Source organism: Mytilinidion resinicola, assembly GCF_010093595.1.
Source record: "Mytilinidion resinicola strain CBS 304.34 unplaced genomic scaffold BDZ99scaffold_18, whole genome shotgun sequence".
In the NCBI taxonomy this organism is placed as follows: Eukaryota; Fungi; Ascomycota; class Dothideomycetes; order Mytilinidiales; family Mytilinidiaceae; genus Mytilinidion; species Mytilinidion resinicola.
This window is the reverse complement of record NW_022985454.1, coordinates 777,136-800,368: the sequence shown is the minus strand read 5'-3', so window position 1 is coordinate 800,368 and position 23,233 is coordinate 777,136. Positions and strand designations below refer to the sequence as shown.

The window sequence follows — 23,233 nt, the reverse complement described above, 5'->3', positions numbered from 1 at the left end:
CCAGGCCAGCCCTCGCCCGCAACAGCTAGCTGCTTGCCCGTTCGATATGCGCCCAGCAAAAACCCCCGCGGTACGCTCGTCGATAAGCTGCTCCCAACTGGTCCCAGGCCCTGCGACGCCGCTGCTCCCTGCTATATGCCCTACATATATTATCGCAGTTAAGACCACCCCAGGGACCCCCGTTGCAGCGCGCCGTCCACCACCACACGCATCCTCCAGGCGCTGTGCCATCCGAGAGGCCAGTCAGGAGCAGCGCTGCCGGCGCCAGTCACTGGCCGCAGGTTCTCAGTCCAAAACCCCCCCGGCCTGCATCACGCAAAAGAGCCCTTCCATCTCGTCCCCGCGCCCGTCGTCTGTCACAGGCAGTAGTTCAGGCACTCAAACGCTGCTGTGTGCCGCCTCATATCCTCCGTCGCTCCCGGCTGTTTCAGCGCGCCGTCCACCACCAGCCGCGGCGTGCCCTCTGCCCACCGCCCCAGCATCGCCGAGCGCTCCCCACAGTGCGGACTTTATCTGCCAGGTTCATAAACCGCTTCCTGTCCGTTCGTCGTCTGCTAGCAAGGGGCCCGTCCATTATCACATTACTTCAGGCTATCTTAGCCCGCCCGCGCTATTCCTTGTCGACACTTCGCAACCCCAACTTCCTGTCCGTCGCCTGAAGTCCACTGACCCTCGATCGCCGCCTGGCTTTCCTAACTGAGCATTCGAGCACGGATGACGTTAGTCAGAACTACCTGCAGCCATCACTTCGAACCTTCGCTCACGTCTTCCTCTGTACCCAGCTATGGACGGCTATTACCAGCAGAATCCCAATCTGCCGCAGTATTATAGCATCAACCCACTGGTTCCCGGCAATATCCCACCCGTAAACCCCCAGGATGGCTACCAGCACGGCCTGCACCACATGCAGCCGCAACTGTCCAACGAGCACCTCCACCAAACCTATGTGGCCTACGAGGATGACCCCCGGGCGCTAGAGATGCCTCATGTGCCAGGCAGTGCGCGTGCGAGGCGACGCTCTACTCAGACCGGCGAGCATGTCAAGCATCGCAGAACGCGAAGCGGCTGCTATACCTGCAGGAACAGGCGGGTCAAGGTATGTTTATGCAGACTTGCCCGTTGGCCAGGCTGACGATCGACATGGCAGTGTGACGAGATGCATCCCATCTGCGAGCGTATGTGCATTTCAGAGAGAGATTACTGACGCTCTGCTGACAACTCTCCATGACAGGCTGCCGAAAGGGCAACAGAGATTGTGTATATCCGGAGCCCTCAACCTCGTCAAAGTCAAGTCGGAGTGGGGCCAAATCGAAGTCATCGCCCGAAGAGAATGGGTCCTCGGGGGAAGAGTATGATCACGACCCGAAGGAACTACTGCCACCAATTCCAGATGACGATGAGCATGGCGAAGGCCGCCTTCCAGAGCTGTACTCTGTGAGCCGCAGGTCGACTACGCAGTCGCTTCGAGAACCCTCAGATACGCCGTCACTAACTCATGATCGAAGCCCATCACCTTCAACAGAGGGATCGACGACCGTTACAGTTCCCACATCTCGACCTTCTCTTTCTCGCTCGGCTAGCATGCAGGCAGCAAAACAAGCAGCATCGAATCGTCCTTGGCCAGAGCTACCACAGGACGTCAAATTCTACCTCAACTTCCATCGCACCAAAATGTCTCACCACCATTATTGCTTCAAGCGAGACCATGAGTCTTTCCTGAAGACGACGTTTCTGGAAATTGCGGTGAAGAATGAGCCCCTGCTGTACGCCGTGGTTGGGTTTGCTGCGTATTACCATACTCTTACGAAACCGGACGGCAAGCTTCAAAATTTTCTGAAGTACTACAACAAATCTGTTTCTTTACTTAGGCAGTCTCTCTTGAAGAATAAGAAGCACGGACTAGCGACTCTGTTGACTATCCTACAGCTTGCTAGCATTGAGGTAAATTGCTCTCTCGGCAATGATAATATGCCTGCTGATGTTAGAGATAGGAGCTACTAGGAGACTGGATAAATCTCATGGGACATCAAAAGGCTGCATATCAGATTTTGACTAAACTCTACTCTCCACAGACGATAATGCAGAGCGAAACTCTACGGAAGACACTGCTTTGGTACATACGGTTCGACCTCTTCGTGGGGTTCCAATCCAACCACGAAACTGTTCTAGGCCGGGACTGGTTTGACGCTTGCCATGTCTACTACGTACAACGCCTTCGCGACAGCCCGAATGATCTGACAATGAAGTTCGAAGAACGGTTCTCGTACTCTCGCCTCCTAGCTACCGATACTGCCATCCTGTTTGCGAAGAAGGGGAAGGGAGACATAGGGGATGAAGACTTCGCTGCACAGTTCGCCGAGATAACTAGTCGCTACGAAAACTACGAAAAAGACATCGATCCCGCACTTCTAGATCCTAATGCTTTCATCACAGATTTCTCCGGAGCACCACCACGGCATCCGGATGATCCAGTCGACCCGTATGATCCACATAATATCAGGGGTGGCGAACTATGGACGACAAACTACCTATTACTCGATTTCTGGGCTATAGACCTGATGTTCAAGCTGATGACCTCAATGGCTCTACGCCAGCCATTCTCGGAAGAAACCGTCCGGAGAGCCTACAAAACTTGCCAGATGTTCGAAGCCATCGAACTGTATCCGCACTCCCCGCCCGGTGCTCTCATAGAAGCACAAGCTAGTTTCGGAATCGCAACTCTCTTCCTGCCGAAAGACCAGAGGCATATTACATGGCTCCGTCATAAGCTTGCCAAGATCGAGACTTCTGGGTGCGTAGTCGCAATCTCCTTGGTCCCTTGTTCATTCCCGCTCCCTGCCCTTCGTCAATCCACACCCCGCAGCGCCCTAGCCAGCTGCCCCATGCGGATCTGAGACTTAGGATACGCTGATATACACCTCTCCGAATTCTAACCTCGTGATACAAGAATTCATCCGAATCCCGAATCCTGTTTTTTTTGCTGACCCACATGTGCGGCATTCTAGCTACATCTACCCCGCCACCTTCCGCACGCGCATGACAGACGACTGGGGCATCGACGTGACGAGATGGTGGTTCCCCAACGACGAGGGCTGCCCACCTATCGTGCGCTCCATCAAGGAGTTCAGCCACGACCGCACCACGGAGCCCAAGGACCAGATCTCGGAAGACCTCCGCGACATGAAGGGCCTCTTCAGCAGCCTCTCGCTCGGCGACTCGCCAGATAAGCCGCCGAGCATCTCGGGCCTGGAGGCCGGGACGGAGATTAGCCCCACGAGCATGGCTGGGCCGATGGATCTAGACGAGGCGCTCATTTATACCGGCGGCAGCCCGGACTTTGGGTGGGACGTTGAGGGCGAGGGGTTTGGTGGGGTCTACGGGGTGCAGTAGAAAACAGGGAGGGGAGGCTTCTCGGAGTGTTTTGTACTGATAGTGTTTGGGTTTTTGAACGCGCCGGCAAAAATAGAGAAGGGAATGTCATCTACAGGCGTTTGATACCTCAATAGTATATCTGTCGCGGGACTTCTCCTGGCTAACTACAGCTTACCTGAAAAGAACTTCTCTACTAACTACGGTACTTGCCACCGTCTACCAAGTTGAGCCCGCAAAAGCAAATCCGGGACGCTAATTCAACTCTGTAGCCCCGGTCGATCCCCCTCGTTCCCTCCCTCGCTCCCTCACGTGTCGTCATCTTACCGCTTCAGCCGCGATCAACACCGGCTGCTCGTGAAATCCTGCCGGATCAGCACCCGGCCGACTCGTGTTATGCGGGGGCGCAGGCGGGGCGCGACGGTGCAGATGGTAAGCTGCGAGGTGCTGATGATGATCGCCGGCTGTTGAGGGCCTTGGCCTTGGGGTGGTGCAGGTGAGGCTGGCACAGCGAGGTTTGGTGCGGCAGTGGATGGCGCACGGGCGGCGGTGGGGGTGGGGTTTGAGTGCCGGACAGGGGGCGGCATGGGGGGCGCTGGGATCGGAGATTTTGGTGTTGGTGTTCAGGCTTTTTATTTATTTTTTGAAATTGGGATGGCATGTGGGTTTAATATCAGGGTTATAGCGAGGAGATGAGGGAAAGGGGGAGTGGTAAATGAGGGCAGAGGGACGGGGTGGGTGGCGGAGATGGGATGCCGGCATGGGAAAGAGGGGGAGATAGCAGAGGTTGTTGTACTGGGGACGATACGGAAGTACTTCGGAGTGGCGCATGGGGTGAACGGTGAGGTTGAAGTGGGGATTGTCTGTGTCGTGAGTTCTGGGACGGTCTCGGAGTGTCTAGAGGAGAGTGTATTGTTGTTACATGATATCTAATTCTTGTTTTCTATATCTTTAACTTGCCGAGCTGGTCGCTTCAGTAGCTTGTACATTGGTTCGGCGGGAGCTATAATGCACAACTGAGTAGTGGTGAGGTTCCTGGTTGGTTGGTAGCCATTATCGTAAGCTGCGTTTTGACTCTCATGAGTCCACGGTAGACATTTGTCACCGTACTACACCACCGTCGCATCGTGACATGGCGCAGCAATGTATATTGTTGCGATGTTCGGGACATTGCGGATCGGTTATTGACCAGAGCATCCCGAATCTCTATGTCTTCCAACTCGACAAGCCAGGTAGCAGGTCGAATCCAGTGCTAGACCGAGCAGTCCAGGGGAAGTGTTTGTGTATACCCAAGTCAGCACTTTGAAGCGCTGTTACAAACACATGCGTCTCCGTAGGATTTGGCGATGGAGAGGAGAAGCCATCCGCAACTCGTTCCAATACACCATCGTCAACGATCTCGCTCACGTCGAGTAAGCGGTCTCGAAGGTATCGCTGGTGCTGTGCTGGTATTGATGAGACCATAGTCGCCATTGTCAGTGGCCAGCAAAGGAATGAGGCCGTGGCGCCTTTGACGGCGCCTTTTAGGGATCCTAGGTCTTTGCATGTAATAATGGCGACGCCATCAGTTTCTCGACTGTTCTCAAGTAGACCGAGCATGTACGGCACGCTGGCGCAAAGATCGTCAGCAAGTTGCTGGATCTTCAAGTGGGTCGCTCCTGTTAGAGAGGCCGTGTCGACGTGTGGAAATCTAGCAAGGATGGAGAGGATTTTGAGCTTGTTGTCGTTGACTGTCAGTCGAAGGGCACGATACCGGTTCCACATCCCCGCGTGGCCTACTGTAGGGTATACGTGGACAGTGCTATCGAAGACCATGTTGCCAACTTTATCTGTGCCTTCTCTTTCTACAACAAAGGTATTGTAGCAGTCCTGGGGCGGTAAATTGTTCGTCCAAAGCACCAACAAATCATCTAGCGCCTGAGCTCCTACCAGCAGCCGCCTAAGTCTCATCATCTCTTCGTGCCTTCCCAACAATAAAAGTCCCGCGGAGGAGTCCTCAGCGATGGTACTAATTTGATAGCGCAGGGATGCCGTTTCCACCATACCCCTATCCAGGCCGAGCGCGATCCCACACTCTCCGAACTTCTCGCCATCTCGCAGCCAAGGCGGGACCGGCATGCTCCTCAATAACAAAGACCTCAGCAGCTGCCGTCGCACCAGCTTGTCCAGCTCTAGACTTTTCATCCTGCGGGGAGCTGACTGGCGTCGTAAACTCAACACGGCCATTGCGCCATCGTGGTGCGCGAAACTGCGTGCTGCTATATCCTCAATCCCGCTGCATTTCTCCTCCTTCACAACGTTAGAGTTCGTCTCAGCCTTCTTCCCCAGGCTCCTCTCCGTAACTGAGTTCTCATAAAAGCTGAGTAGCATGACCGCAAGCAACACTTCATCCATCACCACGCCGTCCACATCTCGCAGCGCCTGGTTTGTTTTCGTCAACGCTTTTGAGTATGTGCTGCGGCCAACAGCGAGGGCGGCAGGACTCCTACGCGCCCGCCCGAAGGTCGCATGGGAGACGGCGGCGATAGCGAGGCTGAGGACTGAATGCGGGTGCGAGAAGCAGGACGAGACTAAAACGTGGGATAGGTGACCATCAGCAATTTCAGGGAGATTCGGGGGCGATTCGATGTAGCAGCGGGAATAGTAGGTAAGGGCTTGCTCGGTTAAGGGAGTGGTGAGGGCCAGGGGGATGGAGGATCTCTGGGCCTCAGGAGGCGGCGTTGGGAGTAAGACAACATTCTCGACATCTTTCGGGTATCTCGAAGGTACTTTGGGGTTCTTTGATATGACGTTCTTGGGGCTGAGCTTGGATCTCGATTTGGTCGTGTCTCGAATGATGCATACTGCAGCCGTTTTCGTGTTCGGTCCACGAGGTCGTTTCCGCTTGCCAACGGCGTATTCGTTCTCGTCCAGGAAGATGAGTTTGCGCTCTTCGGCCCTGTGACATACGAGGTTTGATTTTTGACATCGATTGCAGACCGGTTGTGCTTCGTCGCACTGGGATGAAGTTAGTATAGTATCACGTAAGCAATTACTAGTGCGCTTTGAAGCCTTACCTTGACGCGACGCTGCTTACACGTGCGGCATGCTCGGTTTGGAGGTTTCATGGTGTATGGACCTGAAGTGGGTTTTTGACAGGGACAGCATTTGACGTGTGGAGGTAGGGCAGGATGCGCGGTGGTTGCGTCTAGGTTTAGACCAAAAGCGACGGACGCTTTCGGACGGAGTTAAGACGGACTTTGCTACTCTAGAATATCCATAACAGTCTAAATTTTCACGATCCTCCACTCCACGCTGCTATAATTCCAAGTTGAAGGGCCTCAGACAGTGCTGCATGAGTAAAATCTAATGGACAGTTGAGCAGATTTCACACTCTTGTTACGGCAGAAGCAATTTCGATACCTCATCCAGCTAGCCCTTTAGTTCACTGCGCGCGAACCTCGACATCAAGCTGCCACTTTTCTTACTAAATTGGAGGGCCTCCGACGGTGCTACGCCAGTGTTGTTAGAGGTGGCCATCAACGCCCGGTACAATACCTGCAAGACCTACAGTCTTTTGTCAAGGGGTGCTTCCCGGTGGCGCATCGAATACATTAGCAGATAGCTAGGAAGCTGATGCTGTATTTTTGTACGCTGACAGTAGATAACGTGCATCACAGGGAGGCGATGGAACACGGGTCATCGACATTTGCCGAACCCAGCTATCTTCATCCAGTAACGCTGATCTACGGTCTGCGTTCGCAATCACCGAATCGTGGGATTTTCGAAAGCAATGGTCCGAGATAAGAGGTGTAAAACAAGAAACTTGATGTGGAATGGAGTCTTGTCACTATCGCTTCTTTATAGGCACCCGCCAGGCCATATACATCATCATGAGGTCAACGAAAAGAGGGAGACTATGTGCCGAAAGAAGCAAGTTTGTAGCCTAAGAAAGGAGAATACGGCTATCCGTCTCTTGTGATGGAAAAAGGGTCGTAGTCGTCAGGTCTAGGGGCTCTTGCAACCTATCGATAGCCTTCTAGAATAGACATAACCGGCAAATGAATAAGACCACCAAATTTGAATTCAGCTATGAATCTGAATGATGTGGTTGAGAGGCAAGTCTGCTTAGGGAATCTTTGTACGACTGTATATACAAGTTTGGCTGCGCAATATCCGCATCCGTATCCGAGCCGTCCGTGTCTTCGTCACCGTTGGCAGTGGTCATCTTTCGATGCTTTACTAGAGGTACCTTCTGTATGACAGAGCTCGCTACTTGAGTTCCAGTCAAAGCTCCAGGTGCTGAGAGCGCTTCTGCCCCTATTACAGAGTCATTTCCGCCTACGGGAAGTGCTGGTAGAGGCATTTGGGTGGTCATGCCCGTGCTTGCATTGTGGTATGAGGGATCTGTGGGTGCCGCCGAACCCGCAGCAGTCTCGACGCGTTCATAAGTCGTTCCGATAGGATTTAGACGTGAATCAATGGAGATGTTTGTCTTTTGATTGCTGTCTTCGGCTTCTCGCTCCTCCACGCTTTTCTCGCTGGACAAGGTCGCGCGCTTTCCAAGATTCGTATCATCCCCCCGTTTCGTACGCTTCTGCGGAGGTGTGTCCGTTGCTGCAGTGGTCTTCTCAATATAGGATCCAGCTTTTGGGGCAGCGGCTGAGCTTATTGCGCTCCTCTTTCCGTGTACAGAGATTCCCTCGATTCGCTCTCATTGAGGGGTGCTGGGGGCGTTTCAGCTACCGAGTCGTGAGATGGGAGTGGGTTGACCGAACGACGTGGCGGCGGCGGGCGGAGCTGTTGCATCAACACATTCCCAGAAGGCCCAAGGAACCTCACTTCTATTTGAGGGGCATTGGGTGCCATGTGATAGAGAGCGTAGACTTGATCGTTGGTAAAATACCGTTTTATCATTTGCTATTCAGCATCGGCTCAGGTTTTCTCCGTCTTGTGGACTGCTTTCATATGCATATAGATGCCATTGGAACCTATAAAAAAAGATGCCCCCTTCTTTTTTGGCTTGCCTGCGTTAGCTTTGCATAATGGGCAATGAACTTCCACATAATGCTCTGATTTCTGTCTGATAATTGTGGACCAGGTTTCAGACAAGCGGGTGATAAGGCGATTCGTGTCAGGGATCGTGGCTGGAGCGGGACTGCTAGTTGAAACGGTACTGCTAGATGGAGCGGTATGCTAGATGCAGCAGGATTTGCGTTGAGACGGTGGGTATCAGAAGCCCTACGAAATCATCCTAATCCAGTCAGCTTGCGCTATGAGACTCGGGAGGAATCGTTGGCCAAACGCCCGGTCGGAACTCACAAACCGAGCTACGGCCATATCTATGAATTCTTGGCGAGCATCCTAACGCTTTTGGTGTAATATGTGGCTTATGTCTGAGTGATAGCGGCCTGAGTCATCGTGTCGGCGTCTCCACGGTGTATATAGTCATAGACCTGCTTTCTGAGAATGGTAATCTCCTCGAGATGTTTCTTCTGGAGCGCCCGGAAATCATCCTCTACTTGCGACACCTTGTAGCGACCCATGGCTGCGCGTGATTGAGAATAATGTATGATGATGGAGTAGAGGCTGTAAGCGCTGGTATGGGGATGAAGATGATGATGTATAGAGTATAGCGAGGAGGGAGTGAGGCTGTATACGACGTGACGCGTGCCTGCCGCAAGATTCTACCACCCTTTCCTATTTGCTCCTTAAGCTCATGATAGCCCTCCGTCCTCTCGGGCAGGTATTCAGACAGTGTCCTTGTCCACCGCAGCTCGAACAGGGAGTCAGGCGCAATGAGGGCCCCCAACCCGGTGCATAGTACCTCTACAGCCTAGCACGCTAGATTGTGGCCATAGGCCAAGTAATTGCTCTTTGAAGCCCACGGCCCTGCCCAAGGAGCTGCTCTTCCTCCGGTCGCTGCCATGATACACCTCGCCTCACAGCTGCCGCCGCTTCGCGGTACCTTACCAGGCCTCCCCTCTCCACAAGGCCGACCATGTCTTGCAGGAGTTGCTGTCTGTATACTCAAGCCCGCAGAGTACAGCCGGTATTTCCCTCCCACTAACCAAGATGGAGCAGCCATTTTCTTCCGCATCCTCTTCACCCGCTACGCCCGTTGCCATGTGTCGTCTGGCCCTCTCCGGCGTCCTGCTATGCCCATGCACCATCAGCCTGCTACGTCTGTGCTGGTCTTTTTACTGATCATTTCGAGAATGATTTTGCTCCAGTGTTCCTAGGTCTTCCGTGTTGGCCAAGATGGCTAACTTTATTTCCAACTTCTGAAGCGCCTCCGTAAGGTGCGAATAACGTTGCCTTCAAACTAACGTCAACCTCTCCGTGTCGCCTTTCAGCCACGGTGGTGGCACCCAGGTTGGAAGATTCATCGTATTATATATCCCTGAATCCATTCTATTTCCATTGGCGTCGAGGAGGGCCGATCCAACCCTTTGATAACATGCTGAGCCGCGGCGCTGCCCAGTCGGCGAAACAACAAGACAAAATATGCAGAGCTTTTGTGATACAATGTCAAAGCCAATAGTCGATATTGGCAGCAGAAAGATATCTTCACTATAGGGATTAGGGTCAGTCTCAAACGAGACGCGAAAATCGAGATATGGGTCTGCCTCGAGATCTGCGTAAATTTCCCTTGGCATGTGTATTAGTGTCGCTGTTAGCTCGATAAATCCATCTGTGAGGTTCCCGAAAACGTCGACATTCGAGCCGGTTGTTTGGCAGGCTAGGATGGTAGCCAGAGGATTGCAGGCATTTTGTGAGAGGGATGTGTCGATCGGGCCGTCAATAGATGCCCATGACCACGAAGGAGCTTTCTCATGTCAGAACAGCAATGACAATCATCTTCATGACTTACCTCTATACGGTTTAGCGATCATGAATGGCTTGTTGGGCTGAACATGCCATATCAACCCGCGAATCAGGTGATGCTTCCAAAGACCAGCGACATAGTCATCATTCAAGATAGACTGCACCACCCTGGCAATTCCAGATATCGCAATCAGTTTGTCAAACGACTTCGTCAGTGAGCATTTAGTATACTTCCCCACAGAAGTTTCCCAAAATTTTAGGATTGCCCAGGTGTTGTCAAAATGCTCGGAGTACCAACTCGGCCAAATCTTCTTAACGTTCCACTCGGGAGGGATTTGATGGCTGATGCGCATCTTTGCGGGACATGCAACCAATTCTCTGCATTCCCAGAATACCGGTGTGGCAAAATGAATGGTTCGAGGGCTCAACAAGCGTTCTTGAAGCACCCAACCACGCGCATTGAGGGGTGTCTCATCCTCAAAGCCTTTCCACCGGTCATAGAAACAAAAATAGTCTTTGTCTATAAGGCTTGTGCGGAATTTTATTCGGAAAGGTTTCCAAAGAGAATTATCCTTTTGCCGGAAAAGGCCATGGCTTGATACGTCGGACTCGGAGGCGGCTATGTTAAAGATTGAATTCTGGTAAACCTGACCCATTGTTGATGCTTCTTGTTCCCAATCAGCAAAACTATCTTGAATGATGCAGAGGGAGTCGATCCATAGGTATTGATGGCCGAGGTGTCTTGAGACCAAGACAGCGTCTCGGAATGTTTGAGGCAGTTCCTTCAGGTCAATGCCTGCCGTAAGTTGAGATATGTTCAATGAGGTAAGGGCGAGAAATTTCGAGTCTCCCCACTTGTGGCTCAAGCTGAGATACTGCGTAGGTGTTTCTGAGCTCTGCGGAATGTCATCGTTGCTGATAAGCTTAATCCGGGAGCCTTGATCTGGCCCAATATCAAGTAGCCGTGTTGGGAGAAACTTCTCATTATGATCTTGACGGCATTTCGAATGGGACTTGAGACATGTGCTCTTACACTCAAGTAACCATGCCCAGATTTCAGGTCCAGTAGAGGCAGTAGCTGGTAGGATCCTGGGTTCTGGATCTAACCATGATTAGCTTTTCGTCGATGGGTTTACTTTGCGCCACATATATACCTAACACAGGATGCAGTTCGATATGTCCGGTTTTTTGGTTGATAAGGTTTTGTTCGGTGTCGTAGAAGTCGAAGTTGATCTGGCAAAGTCTCTCGTCTTCTTCATACCACACTCTCAGGCTAGGATTGATTTCCACGGCTGGAAGTTCTGGTGACTCTTTGTTGTATTTGAGGACCGCCAGATGGAAAATCCTGCATATCCTGCACGTATGTGCCAATTCGATAAGGTCTTGGACTGGCCTAGATGGAAACTCTATCATGCCATCTTTTTCCCACCCGGAAACGCGAGGCCTACCATCCTCCCCAATACCAATGTCTTCACTCTGGTCATTGTCGGAATCATGTTTTGGAAAAAGAAAGTCTCCTTGAGTAATGCAGTCGTCGACGTCAACGCCTTCCTCGTAATCTTCGCGATTCTGGGCTTCGCTTTCACGACTCTTAGACTTCCCGTCGGTCTCATCACTGGAATCCTCTCTACCGACACTGTTAGCGCGTACCAGATCAACTGACTGTCGAAGTTGTACCCTTGAGAAACCCGTACCGTACAACGGGTACGGAAGGCTTTCCATTCTTTCTCAAAGCCAGTCCCTACCCAGTCAAACATGGATTCGCAAGATGGACACAAAGCAGCTGTAAACTCCATTATAATGGATTATGTGATGGCGACAACTTCCGCAGTTCGAGGAGAGTAGTGGGTAAAGGCTGAGTCTGAGTGATTGATGCCTACAGGGTAGCTCGGGATTATTGGCTAAAACGCCCTTCCTCATGCATGAAACAAACTCTCACATCATGATTCCCCAGCGTGGGCAATAATCCGGCCGCTTGAGTTTGAGGCCCTTGGATCCATTGGATTGATTGATAAGAAATAAATCAATCCACTGCCAAGACCTCCCAAAGTAGTATAGTAAGGGGCGAGTGGGGTGACAGCTGGGGCAGTCGTGGTGGACGCGGATTGGGTATGGCTTTCAGCCTTCCTGCAGCCCCGCGAGAAAGTTGGAACCTAATGGCATTCAACACTCTGCAGATTGATCAGCAACGGTAGTCGGCAAGCAAGCTGGCCAGGCAAGCATCCTAGCCACCCCATCATACGTGCGACGCGCTTCTCAACTACAACCTCAATGCCTATGCCACAACAATAAGAGGCCCTCTATCAAGAGGGCAGAATTGAACTCGCTATTAAGGCGCATAAGCAAGACAAATCTATAAGTTTTCGAAAGATCACTAGCCTGTTCGATGTACCCCGGAGCACCGCCCAGCTACGCGTCAAGGGCATCAAGCCAAAGCGCAATTCTCCTGCATCCAACCGCCGTCTTACCCCAGCACAAGAAGAAAGCCTTAAGGAATAGATTCTACTTATGGATCAACGCGGTATGCCACCGCAAAATCGCGACCGTACGGCAGATGGCGAGCCTGCTAGCGATGCAGCATCCTGGAGGGCAACCAGTTGGTGAGCGATAGGCATCTAACTTTATTACGCGCCACAACAACCTACAATCTAAATAGAATCGCAAGTACGACTACCAGCGTGCTAAGTGCGAAGATCCTGTGCTTATTTGCGCCTGGTTTAAGCGCGTCCAGGACATTAAGATTTAATACGGCATTCTAGATGAAGATGTCTACAATTTTGATGCGACCGGAGTCCAGATAGGCGTTATTGCAACTGCACAAGTTATTACAGGAACTATCAGGGCCGGCCAGCCTAGGACTATACAGCCAGGCAATCGAGAGTGGGTTACAATCATCGAGTGCATCAACGCGTTGGGGTTCGCGATTCCACCGCTTGTCATCTTCGAGGCCGTAATGCACTAAGCTGCTTGGTACAACACCATTCCACACGACTAGTCAATTGGCGTTGGCGAGAATAGATGGACGACAAATGAAATAGGCCTTACCTGGCTGGCAGAGGTGTTCCACAAGTATACAAAGGATCGCACTGTTGGCACGCATCGGCTGCTAGTGCTAGATGGCCACGGCAGCCACGTTAATCCCGAATTCGATCAGTTCTGCCTGGATCATTAGATAGTCGTCCTCTGTATGCCTGCGCATTTATTGCATCTACTCCAGCCCCTAGATGTAGGCTGTTTCTCGGCGTTGAAGCAGGCCTACGGACGCAGCGTTGAACAGATAATGGCCGGCGGCGTCAATCACATCTATAAACACGAATTCCTGCCGTTGTATAGGCAGGCCAGGCAGGCAGCACTACATCAGAACAATATACAGGCAGGATTTGCAGCTACAGGCCTAGTTCCATACAGCCCTGATCGCGTGCTAGCACAGCTGCACGCTGAATATCAGACACCACCACCCCAACGCCCGCCATTAAATGCATCCTGGGCAGCCGAAACGCCACACAATATCATTGAGCTACAGCAGCAGACAGCTTTGCTAAAGCGCTATCTCAAGCGCCGTACGCATAGCCCACCGAGTCCAACAGAATAAGCCCTTGGCTATCTTGCTAAGGGGTGCGAAATGGCGATGTTAAAGGTTACCCTACTTACTAACGAATTTGAGAGGCTACAGATGGAAAACCAGCGCTAGAAAAGGAAAAGGGCACAGAAGCGCACCTATATTGCTAGGGGAGGGGTGCTATCAGGAGCAGAAGGGGCCTCTCGTGCATCTACTAGCTAAACAGGTGCAGCGGAGGGGGCAGCAGAGGCAGCGGCCGAGCGACCGCAGCGAGCACCACGCAAGTGCAGCATGTGCACTTCAACTGAACACACGGCACATACGTACCCTAGACGGCAGTCAACTAGCTAGTAGATAGCTACACTAAATACAATTTGTTATGGTTGAGCAATTCGCTATCTTGTGCTTGGTGGCTTGGTGGGGTGGCCAAAATGCTTGCCTGGCCAGCTTTCTTGCCGACTACGTTATGTTGCTGTTATCTCTGTTTTTGAGGCGGTTGACCTCGGACGACAAGAGAGTATATCCACGTGAGTCTCACGTGATTATGGCTCGTGACCGTCATAAAAAATCACGACTTAGAGCTGTAGAGTCAGATCCATAAGCGTTGAACTAAAGTAGAAGTTAGGGACTCTTTGAGTCTTCTTTCAGAAAGTGCATTTTCATAGCGAGAGTAAAGTGTAGGGAACCAAACCCAAAATTGGAGATACTAGTATTCGTCTCCTCTTTTCTAAAGCAGAGACTCTCCCATATCTACAAATGATAGTTCGAGACTTGGCATTTCTAATGCGTCTTGAAATGCGTCACTATCCATATTTGATGGGAAACTATATGCTGTGTTTTCAAGAACTCCATTCCAATCCTCCAATTGCACGGAGCTGGGAGGGTTCTGCTTATTGAGACGATCTAGACCCGACATCGGAGAATTCCAAGGGGGTAAGTCGTAGCCCTGAAAGTCATTCGATTGGATTCCGAGTATGTTTGTCCCAAGGAACATGCTCTCAGACTGACTGTCATTAAGGCTTATGGTGCCGCTCGGTAATTCGACCGTATTGCATAGAGCAACCTCGCTTTGTCGCTCTAGCTCTGAGCAGAAGCTTCGCATTCGTTCAAAGCCAGCATCATGAGCTCTTTCAGTCAATGAATACAGAAGCTGTAGTTGCGGCTTGATGAGTGCTAAATCTGAGTGGGCTTTGTCGTGCGTCGGTGTGTGAATAATCCTAGCCATCAAGATTACCATCGCGGAGACACAGTAGGACATCATGATCCTGAGAAAGAATGCTATATCAGCAAATAAAGTACGAGGTCGAGAAGGATCGAAACCCACCAGATACAAGGATGCTCTTCCAAGGGCAGGATTTCCATAAGCTGCAACGAAGACCTCGCCGCATCCGCGCATCTCCTAGCCGAAATACACCACTGGTCGTATTCCGGTTCACGATTTCCATCCTGACTTGGTGGCATCATCACTGCTGCTTGCCATAAGCGGTTTTGGAAAGATACTCGATGCACGGTGGCCAGGCAATTGAAATATGCCAAGTGCAAAAAGATCATTTGCATCATCGTTGCTTTCGGAACGGAAGTCGCAATATTCTCTGCCCAAAAAAGAGGATCGATACCCGATTTCCATTGAACGAGGGACTGGTGGAGCTCAAACACAGTTGAAAGTTGTGTGTTCGCATCATTTTTCGAGGCGCGCGCGGAATACAGGTTCCTGTATGCTTTGCCCTGGATGAGAGCGAGCTCGACACGGAGGCGGAAGTAGTTGATCCTCGCGAAGGAGTCTAGGGCATAAACGTAACCCAGGCCATCTTGGGGTGATTGTTCCGGTAGATCATTGTCTACGTCGTCGTTGTCGATCATTTGTGGCTGTTCCGTTCTGATGCTGAAGTCTTTGTCTAGAAGAGCTGCGATCCAAAACACGCGTTCGCGCTGGGTCGCCGCAACAGTGTCCAGATCACGATTGGAGCCTTTCCTATGCATTCCAAGATGGTTTGATAGGCGTATTGCCGCTGCGAGAAGCACTGATCCTGGACGGGGATCCGGTGTGCCTTGTAGTAATAGTACAATGCCGAGCAGGGCTTGTATGGCCAGAAGACTGCTTTCGGAGAGTGTGAGGTCGGAGACGACTGTCAATGCGTTCTGGAGATACTGTTGAGCTCTCTTATCTTGCTCTTCGTAAGTGAGCCCTGGCACGGCGTGAAGTCGGAGTGCCAGCGCCATTGCAACATTTAAGGATGCCCACCAAGCCAGGTCGTCGTCTATTTGCTCCTGCCCGTACTGTCTATAGAATCTTTGCATGAAGCTTTCAGGGTGGAAGAGGGGGAGAGCGTTGTTTGGGCCATTGAAGTAGGCGGCGACTATTCTTACTGCTTCGTCCTTAGGAGGAAAACGGAAGTATGCGTGGCGCGGAAGCTTTAACACATCATTTACACCAGGTCCAGTCCGAAGTGAGCTGTTGGTGTGCGTAAGTTGAACGTAATCCTGTGATGGTGTCGAAGGAATCGTTGATGATACTTCTGGGCCAGGGGTATTGCCAATGAGGTCTAGATTAGCTACTCTTTTATGCTTTAGCAGTGGTGACACGCGCTGAGCTTCCAAGGGCATCATCTTAGGATGAGCGCTCTCTTTCCCTTGATCCTGTGAGGAAAAGTCTTTTCTCAACATAGCTTCTACGTGCCGAAGGCGCGTTTCAAGCTTATCGATGCGCTCTCCACTGTCGTTATCAGCTGAGTGAAAGCTCCTCAGGGAGATATCAAGACTACCTTCTGCGAGGTAGCTTCCGTGGCTTTTTCTTATGCGTGAATACGCATTTGGCTTGGTAGCTCACGCAGTTTGAGCATTGCGGCGAGGCACGATCGCATTTGATCTTTCGTTTTCTACAAAGATCGCACGCCTAACCAATTTGTAAGTATTCGCCATATGATTTGCCTCCTACTTGCGTACAACAACTGCGGCCTTTTTGGCCTGTACTGCGGAGTCTGGACTGAAGTAGTCATCATCGAACACTTCTCCGGGATTGGTGGTATCAAGCTGATTCGTGTCCACCAACTCTTCAGTAGCTTCGGTACCCATCTTTTATTAAGAGGTTCGACTTCAGAAGCTGGAACGTTCACTTGAAGCAAACAGCAAGGCTAGGAGTCCCAATGATAAATTATACTCCTTAGGATTGCCAAATAGCGATTTCTCCGATCCTTTTTCGAGATGAAGCGAACAAAAACATGCTTGTGACATCCATATAGGCTTGTTCGGAATCCAGATTATAAATGTTGCTAAGCAACTACGCCTTGACTATGTTCAAAGGCGGTTAGCTTCCCGCTAAATCTACTATACCAGGTACTAGCAGTCTGATTGGTGACGAGTTCTGATTTGTAATGCCCTATTACCAAGAGACGGAACTTACCTTGACTTATCTTTTTCATCCCCCAAACCGCCTCTACTCTCTACTTCTTATCAACGACATGACGCACGTAGTCTGCCTTCTCGCCACTCGAGCTGGAATGCATCACAGCGACGTTGTGCTGGTTATAAACGGTTATTGATAGTCTAAAGTAGGCTGGACGCGGAACGCCATTGACGTGTGCCTTATCGATACATCAACAACTCTTGTAACCAGAATCAACTTCTTTAGCATCTTACCTGGTGCACTACTCAGGCCTTTTCCGCCCGTGGCAAAAGCACCGGTATAGCTTCAAGATGCTGACCTCCATTGTCATTTTCATATAACGTTCGGGAAATAGATTTGGCGCGTTTCGAGGACACTGGCATGCATAACCCTCGCGTTGTCCAGGTAGCCAAAGTCAAGTTTTCCGCCCTAAGCATGCTTCCAAGTCGTGGTAGTGATGAAGTAGCCGCGGATGAACTTCTTCTTTCTCCAGCTCTTGGAGTGGCTACTACCTGTATCAGACAACCAAGACGTCTCAATATCCCAGAGCTAGTTGTTACGGCAGTGACGAACGAAGGATAGCGTTTCCCGGTTACTCTTGCAATCACTAGAAACCTTTTCGATGTGATGTTTCGCGGCACTCGAACGCTACTCCGCCTTCCCTCCGATCAGTAAGACTATTGGAAGTCTGGCGATGTAGGTGGTACTGACAGGTTTTGAGCTAAGTTCATTTAACAAGTCCTCGCTGCGGTCGTGGATAGCAGCTTCTAGATGCCCCGTTGGCATCTATGGCAACTGCAGCCATCTCGCCTCTAAGTCCAGAACTCCCTTAGTAATAACCAAATCTATCCCTTCTGCTAAGAGTTGTCGGCGTCGGGCTTGCATGAACACCTTAAAGACCTTGGGCTTGGTTCAATCAAACATCCAAATTGCCCTTTGGAGGACTCTTCAATAACGCAAGGTTATGAAGTTTTATGACATAGTTCATAGTGTAAATCGTACACTCATTCACATGCGCAGCGAACCGGTGTTTGTCAGCGGAGCGGGAAGCGCTTTGCTCGGTGCGGAGACTCATACGCCTCCGAGCAGGGGTGATTCTGTTAGCCACCCCAGCCAATGCGATCAATGGCCTGACACAGGACTGGAAGTGTGGTTAATACGCCTCAAAGTACTTCTTCAACTACACGGCGTTCTTACTGCGTCCGCTCCGCGGCGTTGTAGTTGTCTCCTTCCCGCGCGACTCTGACTTTCTACAGGTCTGTCGTTACCGGAGAGCGGATTGAAACATCCTGTTGTTAGAAATCATAGAAAGCAGAAGGATGGACTATCGGTCTTGCCATTGATATAAAACACGGCAACCATGGCGCGTTATATTGCATCCCAAAACACCAGACAACGCCTCACTACACCATCTCAACCAATATCCTATCGATTCAGCTAACCCTCTAGAACCCTTTCGAACCACAAACCAAAGCACTTCAAAATGTCTACAAACACCGTCGTCCTCATCACTGGCGCCAACAGAGGTATACCAACCCCTTAAGCCCCCAAAAAAGACTTTAACATCCCCAGGCATCGGCCACGCCCTCACCGCCGAATACCTCTCCCGCCCCCACACCACCCTCATCGCCGCCGTCCGCGACCCCAAAGCCAACTCCAAGGCCCTCGAAACCCTCCCCAAAGGCACCGGCAGCACCCTGCTCACCGTCAAAATCGACTCCCTCTCCCCCACCGACGCCAAAGCCGCCATCGCCGCCCTCCCCCCCTCATTCCCTCACATCGACCTCGTCATCGCCAACGCCGGCGTCACCGTCTTCAACCCCGTCCTCGACATCACCGTCGACGAGTACCTCTACCACCAGAACATCAACGTTCTGGGGCCCTTACTGCTCTTCCAAGCCACCTGGCCCCTTCTCCAGAAATCCGCCGCGCCGAAATTCATCGTCATTTCGAGCTCGCTGGGCAGCGTCAAGGCGGGGCCGGAGTGGGGGATGCCGTCCGGCGCGTACGGGGCGTCGAAGGCGAGCATCAACTACCTGACGCGGAAGCTGCACTTCGAGCATGAGAGACTGGTAGCGTTGCCAATTTGCCCCGGGTGGACGCAGACGGATATGGGGAATGAGAGCGCGGCGGTGTTTCGGGCGGCGGAGGGGGGGTTGGCGCCTGTGACGTTGGAGGATAGTATTCGGGGGGTTGTGAAGGAGGTGAGTGGGCGTGTTGTCTGGCTTGAGGTGAGGATTATGCTGATGTGATTGTTGTAGATTGATGGCGCGATCAGGACTGAGGAGGGGCGCTTTGCGTGTTATGATCATAAGGATGTTGCGTGGTAGGTGTAGTTTTCGCGGGGCCGAGATAGGATTGGATGCTTGTGGAGTGCATATGAAGAGTAGGCTTGGAAGGAGAACTGGAGGCTTTCTTTAATATGGTGTAGTTATTGAATATCAAACATATGAAAGTGCGATGACAATTGAAATCCAATTTTGTGTAAATGCTTTGCGTTATTCTAACCGTTACGGGGCAGTTATTACCCGTGACTGGTAAGCAGATGCCAAGAAAAAGACACATCGATTGAGATATAAATGAGGTTCAATAGATTCTGCTCTCTCAAAAATACTAGGGACAAACCACCGTTTGCTCTAGGCCAAAAAGGAAACACACTAACGCGAGGTAAACCCTCCTACTTCCCAACGCTCTGTTCCACCTTCAGCAAGCTGTGCACCGTATCGATGATACACTGCCTAAGCGGGATGAAGGTCATGCCCAGCTCCTTCGTTGCCTTCGCATTGCTGACCTTATACACCTCAGGCTCTTTTGAGCCAGGAGCAGCCTGCGGCACCTTCTCCTTCACCTCCGGCACCTCGCGAATGATTTCGCAGATTTCCCGGTAGCTCATATTGCCACCAGTGATAAAATACCGTTGCTGCGCCGCGCCCACGCTCTCGTAGGCACGGACATGCGCCTCGCCTACGTCGCGCACATCAGCGTACGCAGGGAATTCTGTGGCGGGGACCTCCTTCGTTGTTCCGTTGAACAAGCGATAGATATCCGCAGCCGAGGTATTGAGGCGTGAGAGGTCAGTGACGCTCTGCGCGATGGGGCCGTAGATCATAGGCGGGCAGATTGTCGAGATAGTGAAGTTCGGCTTCTCCTTCTCCACGAACTCGTACGCCGCTTTCTCAGCGAAGACCTTGGATGCGCAGTACGCGACGCCGCCGGGGCCCGTCTTCGCCTCGTCCCAAGTCACGGGGTTCCAGTCGGCTTCGGTGTATGTGTAGCCTACACGGGTACCCTGAGATAGGTCGACGAGGGCAGCGAAAGAGGAGGTGATAACAACGCGCTTGACGATGGGGTTGTTCTTCTTGATCGCCTTTAGGATTTCCGTGGTGCCTTTGACGGCTGGGTTTAGTAAGTCGCGCTCGTTGTCCTCGACATCCATTACAAAGGGAGAAGCGGTGTGGACGACGCCGTCGACATCTTTTACGGCCTCATCGAAGGCTCCGGGGACGGCTACGTCCTTGACGATGGCGAAACTCAATTGCTTGAGGTACTTGGAGTGTGTCTGCTTGACCTTTTCGGCGGTGGCTTCTGACCGGACAGTGCCGCGAACATTGTACCCGCGCTGAAGGAAGGAGTTTAGAACATGTGCGGCGACGAAACCAGAGGCGCCAGAAATGAGTATGGTCTGATTTTGTGGTAGCTTGGCGCCGTTTACGAGGTTCGTGATTGAAGAGGTTGCGGTGGCCGCAAGATCTTTAGCTGCCTGGACTGCGGACATGGTAGAGAGTATCGGCGATTCTAAGAAAAAGAATATGGTATCTGATAGGTTGTATGAGTGGAATATACTATGGGCGTAGGATTGTTTGTTTTTAAAACTATGGAGCCTACCAGTTCATATACAGTTCTTCTCAACGATCGCCATCCTGACATCACCACCGGTGGTAAGTTCAGTATCACTGTAACGCCGGGACTAGAAGAGTTCCTGGGACGATGCTCTCCCGGCGTTCTGGACCAATTCGCTTAGCAAACTTCACATAAGGGCTGTCATACTCCTTTTAGCTCCATTTTGATGAGGTGTAAATCGTATTGGGAAGGGATGGATGCCGAGGTGATTGTGTACTGTGGTATCCGGCATACCTTTTGTGGGTGGAGACAGGCATCTTCCTCTTGGTAATCTTGGTAAGCGCACGGCTCCAGGCTCGGTAAGGTTTCGAAGAGTTGATTGGTGAAAACCCTTGTTTTGGTCTCTGTTTTAATCCCCTGTTGCCGATGTGCCTCAGTCTACAGTACACTCACAAGAGATGCGCCGGACGCCACAGTACTAGTGACGAGATAAGGAGCAAATGCCGAGTGGAACATGATCTCATCCATGCTGAAGATTGGGTGAGCTACGGACCGCTCAGGACCAAATCAGCCCACCCAGAGCCTCCTTAGGAAGTCGCTCCGTAGAAAGCTCGTTCAGAAATTTCACACTAGAGCCGCAGGACCCTGGGCTTAATTCCTAAGCATCCGGTCGCATCCATACCAATCCTGAGGGAAGGCAAAACTTTTCGGAAAATATCTGGAGAAATATTGGAATGACGTGGTTGGAGCTACGGTAAAACCTGGTTATAGTGTTATCTCGTTATATAACACTAACCAAGGGAGGTTTTGGTATAGGCGGATGGTCCGGGGCACCTCAAAACCTCCCTAGAACCTCTTGACCTCGCTAACTTCGGGGCCACTGGCTTACAAATCCCTTGCACGTGACTCTCGAAACAGTGATACGACCCCTCCGAAAAAGCCGCATCACTATACCGTCTGTTGCCGTCCTCGGCAGAGTCTGCCCGGCTCCGGCCCGCGAACCCGCTTACATAGATTGGCGACCCTTAGGATTCATGATGCCGAAGTTGTACCGAAATATATCTGCCTCCTTCCGCGGAGAACCGAAGTAGTAATAGGACCCGTTTATAGAAAACGTTGCTGCCTTCTATTCCTATCAGGCTTCGTTGAACATGAAATAGCAGACCAACACCGTCTGAGGTGACCTGATGAGCTATCAGGCTTATCATATCTGTCGTATCACAGTTTTTGATAATGTAACGGGACCTCAAGCGGTGCTGGGCAAGTGTCATAGCCGTAGAGAGAGTGCGTATCTACAATACCAGACCATGGATTTGGCACTCCTTGCATCTGCTTGTGATCTCCCGATAGGCCCTCTGCACCCTAAGTAGGATGTAAAACTCGACGCAGTGGAAAGGGCTACCTTTGAACTAACTCAAGCCATGCCAGCTGGGGTATCCTCACGATGGTGTCGAGCGAGCAAGAGTAGAACCAGAGCAGTGAGATGTCTGTGCGCCCAAACTTTTGACCCAGCACTGTAAAGGGTATGAAGTCCTAGAATAAAAGTCACAGATTGACTACCATCTTTTGTTCAAGAGAGTCTGCTTGTGGCGTTATTCACTGGCTCGCCACTGGAAGGAATCCAATCGTGAATTTTGCCCTCGGATTGTTATACGCCTTGTTGAATCGGACAAAGACGTTATATGGACCGACTACTTTACTGATAACACTATTGGATGATGTTCGGTAATCGGCGGCCTTGTAGACTTTTGATGGTGGCATCACACGCCCGGTTGTTGAGTCCAAGAAAAGCCCCACATGCCTGGTGTCATCCAATATGGCTACTTTCGCATGGATCGAGTCTGGAGGCATCGGGAGTTTGATGCCGATACCAAAGGTAAAGTTCGTATCGCGATTTTGGAAGACCAGCGCCCCTTCGCGCGCAACGCTTGCTTCGGTCATACTCAAGTAGATGTTTTGATCAACTTCTTCAAGCCCTGACCATGTCGACTTCACTTGGAAGTTAGACTGGATGAATTGAGCAATGTCTATCGCAAAGAAAGCAATCCAGTAGAAATGAGAGGGTCGATCCCAGGAAGCTGAAGACGAAAACTTTTGATGGTCAGGAAATATGTACGCATCTGCCAGAAAGCCATTATACGATTGCTTACGGAACTTCGCAGAATCAAACTATTACAGGGCCATTGGAAGTCTTGTATATTCACCTGAAGCTTGTTTGTTGGAGACCCCTATTGCCAGAACTTTGTTGCTCCCTCGGATGGTGCATGCCAAGCAAG

General features: G+C 51.3%; 8 protein-coding genes across 8 annotated transcripts; 2 read left to right on the top strand and 6 right to left on the bottom strand.

Moving 5' to 3' along the window:
• Window positions 1–979: 979 nt before the first annotated feature.
• On the top strand, window positions 980–3,390 carry BDZ99DRAFT_395866 (uncharacterized protein; the record flags this gene model as incomplete). The annotated part of the gene is made up of 5 exons (XM_033715968.1): window positions 980–1,096; window positions 1,148–1,175; window positions 1,232–1,941; window positions 1,992–2,791; window positions 3,006–3,390. 5 exons carry the CDS (start codon window positions 980–982, stop codon window positions 3,388–3,390), a joined length of 2,040 nt encoding a protein of 679 aa, XP_033572645.1.
• An 872-nt stretch (window positions 3,391–4,262) lies between these two features.
• BDZ99DRAFT_574562 (uncharacterized protein) lies at window positions 4,263–6,476 on the bottom strand (the record flags this gene model as incomplete). The annotated part of the gene is made up of 2 exons (XM_033728388.1): window positions 4,263–6,366; window positions 6,426–6,476. The coding sequence occupies 2 exons, from the start codon at window positions 6,474–6,476 to the stop codon at window positions 4,576–4,578; spliced, it is 1,842 nt and encodes a 613-aa protein (XP_033572644.1). The 3' UTR covers window positions 4,263–4,575.
• A 962-nt stretch (window positions 6,477–7,438) lies between these two features.
• On the bottom strand, window positions 7,439–8,217 carry BDZ99DRAFT_480354 (uncharacterized protein; the record flags this gene model as incomplete). Its single annotated transcript, XM_033722330.1, has 2 exons — window positions 7,439–8,029; window positions 8,095–8,217. The coding sequence occupies 2 exons, from the start codon at window positions 8,215–8,217 to the stop codon at window positions 7,439–7,441; spliced, it is 714 nt and encodes a 237-aa protein (XP_033572643.1).
• A 1,412-nt stretch (window positions 8,218–9,629) lies between these two features.
• On the bottom strand, window positions 9,630–11,925 carry BDZ99DRAFT_109595 (HET-domain-containing protein). The gene is made up of 4 exons (XM_033712391.1): window positions 11,871–11,925; window positions 11,331–11,803; window positions 10,223–11,278; window positions 9,630–10,177 (listed from the first exon to the last, which is right to left on the bottom strand). Exons 2-4 carry the CDS (start codon window positions 11,587–11,589, stop codon window positions 9,669–9,671), a joined length of 1,824 nt encoding a protein of 607 aa, XP_033572642.1. The 5' UTR covers window positions 11,590–11,803; window positions 11,871–11,925; the 3' UTR covers window positions 9,630–9,668.
• A 2,537-nt stretch (window positions 11,926–14,462) lies between these two features.
• BDZ99DRAFT_395902 (uncharacterized protein) lies at window positions 14,463–16,628 on the bottom strand (the record flags this gene model as incomplete). Its single annotated transcript, XM_033715969.1, has 3 exons — window positions 14,463–15,000; window positions 15,060–16,448; window positions 16,498–16,628. Coding segments are annotated over 3 exons (2,058 nt in total), but the record flags the coding sequence as incomplete, so codon positions are not given.
• Window positions 16,629–18,600: 1,972 nt separating this feature from the next.
• Window positions 18,601–19,621, top strand: BDZ99DRAFT_540285 (NAD(P)-binding protein; the record flags this gene model as incomplete). The annotated part of the gene is made up of 3 exons (XM_033726706.1): window positions 18,601–18,643; window positions 18,690–19,321; window positions 19,379–19,621. 3 exons carry the CDS (start codon window positions 18,601–18,603, stop codon window positions 19,445–19,447), a joined length of 744 nt encoding a protein of 247 aa, XP_033572640.1. The 3' UTR covers window positions 19,448–19,621.
• Window positions 19,612–21,172, bottom strand: BDZ99DRAFT_109520 (NAD(P)-binding protein). The gene is made up of 2 exons (XM_033712390.1): window positions 21,003–21,172; window positions 19,612–20,933 (listed from the first exon to the last, which is right to left on the bottom strand). Exon 2 carries the CDS (start codon window positions 20,890–20,892, stop codon window positions 19,795–19,797), a length of 1,098 nt encoding a protein of 365 aa, XP_033572639.1. The 5' UTR covers window positions 20,893–20,933; window positions 21,003–21,172; the 3' UTR covers window positions 19,612–19,794.
• Window positions 21,173–22,391: 1,219 nt separating this feature from the next.
• Window positions 22,392–23,014, bottom strand: BDZ99DRAFT_109513 (uncharacterized protein). Its single transcript, XM_033712389.1, has one exon. It carries the CDS (start codon window positions 22,896–22,898, stop codon window positions 22,554–22,556), a length of 345 nt encoding a protein of 114 aa, XP_033572638.1. The 5' UTR covers window positions 22,899–23,014; the 3' UTR covers window positions 22,392–22,553.
• Window positions 23,015–23,233: the final 219 nt, after the last annotated feature.